This window comes from Callorhinus ursinus, unplaced genomic scaffold (assembly GCF_003265705.2).
Source record: "Callorhinus ursinus isolate GAN/ISIS: 27379988/994484 unplaced genomic scaffold, GSC_fseal_2.0 scaffold1026, whole genome shotgun sequence".
NCBI lineage: Eukaryota > Metazoa > Chordata > Mammalia > Carnivora > Otariidae > Callorhinus > Callorhinus ursinus.
Window position 1 is genome coordinate 1 of NW_027398081.1, and position 4470 is coordinate 4470.

General features: G+C 48.3%; 1 protein-coding gene across 1 annotated transcript; it reads left to right on the forward strand.

The window, feature by feature from the left end:
- Nucleotides 1-3622: 3622 nt before the first annotated feature.
- Nucleotides 3623-4203, forward strand: LOC141372101 (large ribosomal subunit protein uL11-like). Its single transcript, XM_073890582.1, has one exon. The coding sequence runs from the start codon at nucleotides 3658-3660 to the stop codon at nucleotides 4153-4155; it is 498 nt and encodes a 165-aa protein (XP_073746683.1). The 5' UTR covers nucleotides 3623-3657; the 3' UTR covers nucleotides 4156-4203.
- Nucleotides 4204-4470: the final 267 nt, after the last annotated feature.

Here is a 4470-nt window from a genome sequence, read left to right on the forward strand (position 1 = left end):
GCGGGGGGCCTGCTTCTCGCCCTGCCCCTCCCCCTGCTCGTGCCCTCTCTGTCACTCTTCCTCTCAAATAAAATCTTTTTAAAAATAATAATAAAATAAAGTACAATGAGATTTATTATTTCAGGAGTCAGCGTGAAGAGCGGGGAAATGTTGGAAATGGAAATCGAACACCTAAGGAGCGTCCAGCACGACGAGCTGCATCCCCTCCAAATTCACCGTGCGCTCGGAAAAAGTGGACCCGGGCCGTTGCTATGCCAAACTCTATCAGCAGAGGGCGCAGGAGAGACGCTGCGGGAGAAGGGGCTCATTCTGGGGCTCGCTCCGCAGGTAGCAGGCAGCACCTCCAGGTTCGGGCTTCCCTGCGGCCAGTCGCTGCGGACGGCAGCTTCTCCAGCACCCCGTTGGGGGCTATAGAGCAGAATGTCTCTGGTGAGACATCTACCCCTGAACACTTTCCCCCAGCATCCGCAGGGCAGATATCTAGCAAGTTCTGTAGGGTCAACTTCCAGGAATTAGGGGTTAAAAAAAAGATCCGTTGGAACCTGGGAGGCTCAGTGGGTTGAGCATCTGACTCTTGGTTTGGGCTCGGGTGGTGATCTGGTGGTTGTGGATTGAGCCCTGTGTCTGCGCTCAGTGGGGAGTCTGCATTAGATTCTCTCTCCCTCTCCCTCCTGCTCACTCTCTTAAATGAATAAATAAAATCTTAAAAAAAAAAAAGCATTAGCCCTACAAGCAAGAAGAGAAATGCCCTGCACACCTGCAAGTGAAGGACCTTTATAGTAGAAGCTGGCGGAGCCATGGATTGAGCTGCAGAATGGGGGCTCAGGGCCAGAGGGCTGAATGCCAGAAATGTTCCCACTGTTTTTTCTGCTGTGTGAGTGCCCGCAACCCTCTGTCTGTTTTGTTGTTCTTCCTGTGCTCAGGCCACAGTGCCTGGGGTCAGCCTGGGCCCTTCTCCTCTTAGATTCCACACTAGATTTATCAGCAAATCCCTCCACTTTTAAATATGGCCAGCTCTGCACAACCACACACTGGTCCAAGACCAGTTTCTCTTACCTGACTGGTAACAGCAGCCTCCCAATGAATTCCCTGCTTCTATCCTGGATTCTTGCTACAGGCCGGCTTACATCAACATAGCACCTAGAGGGGTCCAATGAAAACAAGCCCATCACATCCCTCCCCCAGCTCTTCTCTCATACAGCCAGAAAGCTGAGTCCTTGCTGTTACTCCAAGGCTCTGTGTGATCTGTTCCCGTTTCCCCTACTCTGCCCCTCGTTCATTTGGTTCAGTCATGATAACCTCCTGCCACAGCCCACTTGCCCGTGCTTTCCTCTAGTTATTGCTCTGCTTACTTCCTCCTAGATCCTACTCCTTTGTCCCCTTCTCAGTGAGGGCTTCCCTCATCTCTCTATTTCAAATCTCAAGCCTACATACACCCATGCACACACATGTCCATGCACACATACACACCTTATAGCCCTTCCCTGCTTGGTTTCTTCCCCTTTGTCTCAGTAGTCATGGTCCAATAAGGGGACAGAAACCACACAATGACTTCAACAGAGAAAGCTTGATATAAAAATTATCGATAGCAGGGGACTAATTACAAAGGAGCGAAGAGAACTCTATATTCAAGAAAGGACATAACTTGGAAGGGAGGTCCCCTCCCCAAGGTGGGAATTCATTCTGTGTTGCTGGGTTGTGTGACTGCAGCCCAGTGGATAACAGAGACATTCTCTGGGTTGTCCAGGGATAAAGGTGATATGAGTAGAGGCTGATGGACAAGAATATACCCCTCCAAGGTGCAGGCCAGTTCTGCCGAGGTGTCCGTGGGACTCCCTGAGAATCTGCCCACAAGGCTGATGCTGAAACTCGGTGGGAAGCCATTCACAGACCACTGCATGTCTCCCACATGTAGCTCTGGCAGCTACAGAAGAAAAAGAATGCACACCTAAACCAGGAAGTCCCTCTCCAACACTCTCTATGGGCAGAACTTAACATCTTACCAAATGCAGAAGAGAAATGTTTCTAGGATCCAGCTCCATTATTGCAGAGCAGGGAAGCAGAGGTGGGTTTGGAGCTGAAGCATAAATGGAAAACAGGTAGAGTCTGACCTCTGGATAGTCAGTTTCTATTTGCATCCTTTCAAACATATTTGAACTTCCACTCAACAACAAAACAATGCTATATTTTTGCCTAACAAGATACATCTGTCCTTACTGCAAGTGAAGAATGAGCATTGCAAATGAGCACATCTGCCACTGTATCTATGATTGGCTGCATTCATTACTCTTCAAATTCTGTCACTGTCCCATCAAGTGTTCTCTTATGCTCTTATGTTAAAGTGAAATGATAAAGCTAAACTCTGACCACCTGCATATTTTAAAAACTTGAAAGGAGAGAGAAGAAAATGGTGAGTAGAGACAAGGAAGGACTGAACATGCAGAGAGAAAATATGTACAGCGACCACAATTCTTGTTTCTGTCAGTGCTCACTGAGACATAGTGGTATGTACGGCTCCTTCCCAGCCTTATCTTCTAAACTGCTTTATAGCATACACAAAGCAGCTAAACAGAGCCAAGCTGAATTCAGTATTTCTGACACAGAAGGATCAACTAAAATAAATTCTACCATGAAGAACACCAAATGCAAAATTATTCACCGATACATTGGAAAAAGTAAAACTGTGATGTAAAATGAGTGCTGCCTAGGGGTGCTGGGCTGACTCAGTCAGTAGACTATAGGAGTCTTGAACTCGGGGTCATGAGTTCAAGCCCCACATTGGGTGCAGAGATTACTTAAAAATAAAATCTTTTCTTTAAAGGTTTTATTTATTTATTGACAGAGAGAGAGAGCGAGAAACAGAGTACAAGCAGGGGAAGCTGCAGGCAGAGGGAGAGGGAGAAGCAGGCTTCCCGCGGAGCAGGGAGCCCGACGCGGGGCTTGATCCCAGGACCCTGGGATCACGACCTGAGCCAAAGGCAGACGCTTAACGACTGAGCCACCCAGGCCCCCAAAATCTTTTTTTTTTAATATTTTATTCATTTATTTGTCAGAGAGAGAGAGAGCGGCAGGCAGAGGGAGAAGCAGGCTTCCCGCTGAGCACGGAGCCAGCCCGATGCGGGACTCGATCCCAGGACCCTGGAATCATGACCTGAGCTGAGGGCAGACGCTTCAACGACTGAGCCACCCAGGCACCCCTTAAAGATACAATCCTCAATAAAATAAAATAAATGCTACCTCTGGAGCGCCATCAGAACAGGAGGGACTGTGGTCCTATCCTGTTCTGCAAGAACCCCATAGTGCTGCCAGGCAGAGGCAGGGCATCACAAGACCACTGCCCCACAGACCCACAGAAGAGAAACACAAGGCGATCCACACCTCTGTACACCATTACCACATTCCTGCACATCAAAGACAGAAAACCATGAAAGCAGTAGAAGTAAAGGGTAAGAATGATACAATTAATAGCGGAAATCTAAGAGACAATGAAGACCATGAGGCAATAAGATGGCACATTCAAAGTGCCAAAGGAAAAGTAAAACCTGTCAATGAAAAAATTCTATACCCGGGCTTTTGGCTTTCAGCTCAGGGAGGCAAAGGTGCAACTTTCTTCGGTCGTCCGGAATCCGGGTTCATCCAACACCAGCCACCTCCACCATGCCGCCTAAGTTCGACCCCAACGAGATCAAAGTCGTGTACCTGAGGTGCACCGGTGGCAAAGTCGGTGCCACGTCTGCCCTGGCCCCAAAGAGAGGCCCGCTGGGTCTTTCTCCAAGAAAGGTTGGTGATGACATTGCCAAGGCAACCGGTGATTGGAAGGGTCTAAAGATTACGGTGAAACTGACGATTCAGAACAGACAGGTCCAGATTGAAGTGGTACCTTCTGCCTCTGCCCTGATTATCAGAGCCCTCAAGGAACCACCAAGAGACAGAAAGAAGCAGAAAATCATTAAGCACAGTGGAAATATCACTTTTGATGAGATTGTCAATATTGCCCGACAGATGCGACACCGATCTTTAGCCAGAGAAATCTCTGGAACTGTTAAAGAGATCCTGGGGAGTGCCCAGTCTGTGGGCTGCAATGTAGATGGCCGCCACCCTCATGACATCATAGATGACATCAACAGTGGTGCGCTGGAATGCCCGGCTAGTTAACTACAAAGGAAAATGTTTCAATAAAGGATCATTTGACAACCAAAAAAAAAAAAATTTTATACCCGGAATGATGATCCTCAAAAATGAAGGTGAGATCAAGATATTCCCAGACAGGGGCGCCTGGGTGGCTCAGTCGGTTGGGCGACTGCCTTCGGCTCGGGTCATGATCCTGGAGTCCCAGGATCGAGTCCCCGCATCGGGCTCCCTGCTCCGTGGGAAGCCTGCTTCTCCCTCTCCCACTCCCCCTGCTTGTGTTCCCTCTCTTGCTGTGTCTCTCTCTGTCGAATAAATAAATAAATTCTTAAAAAAAGAGAA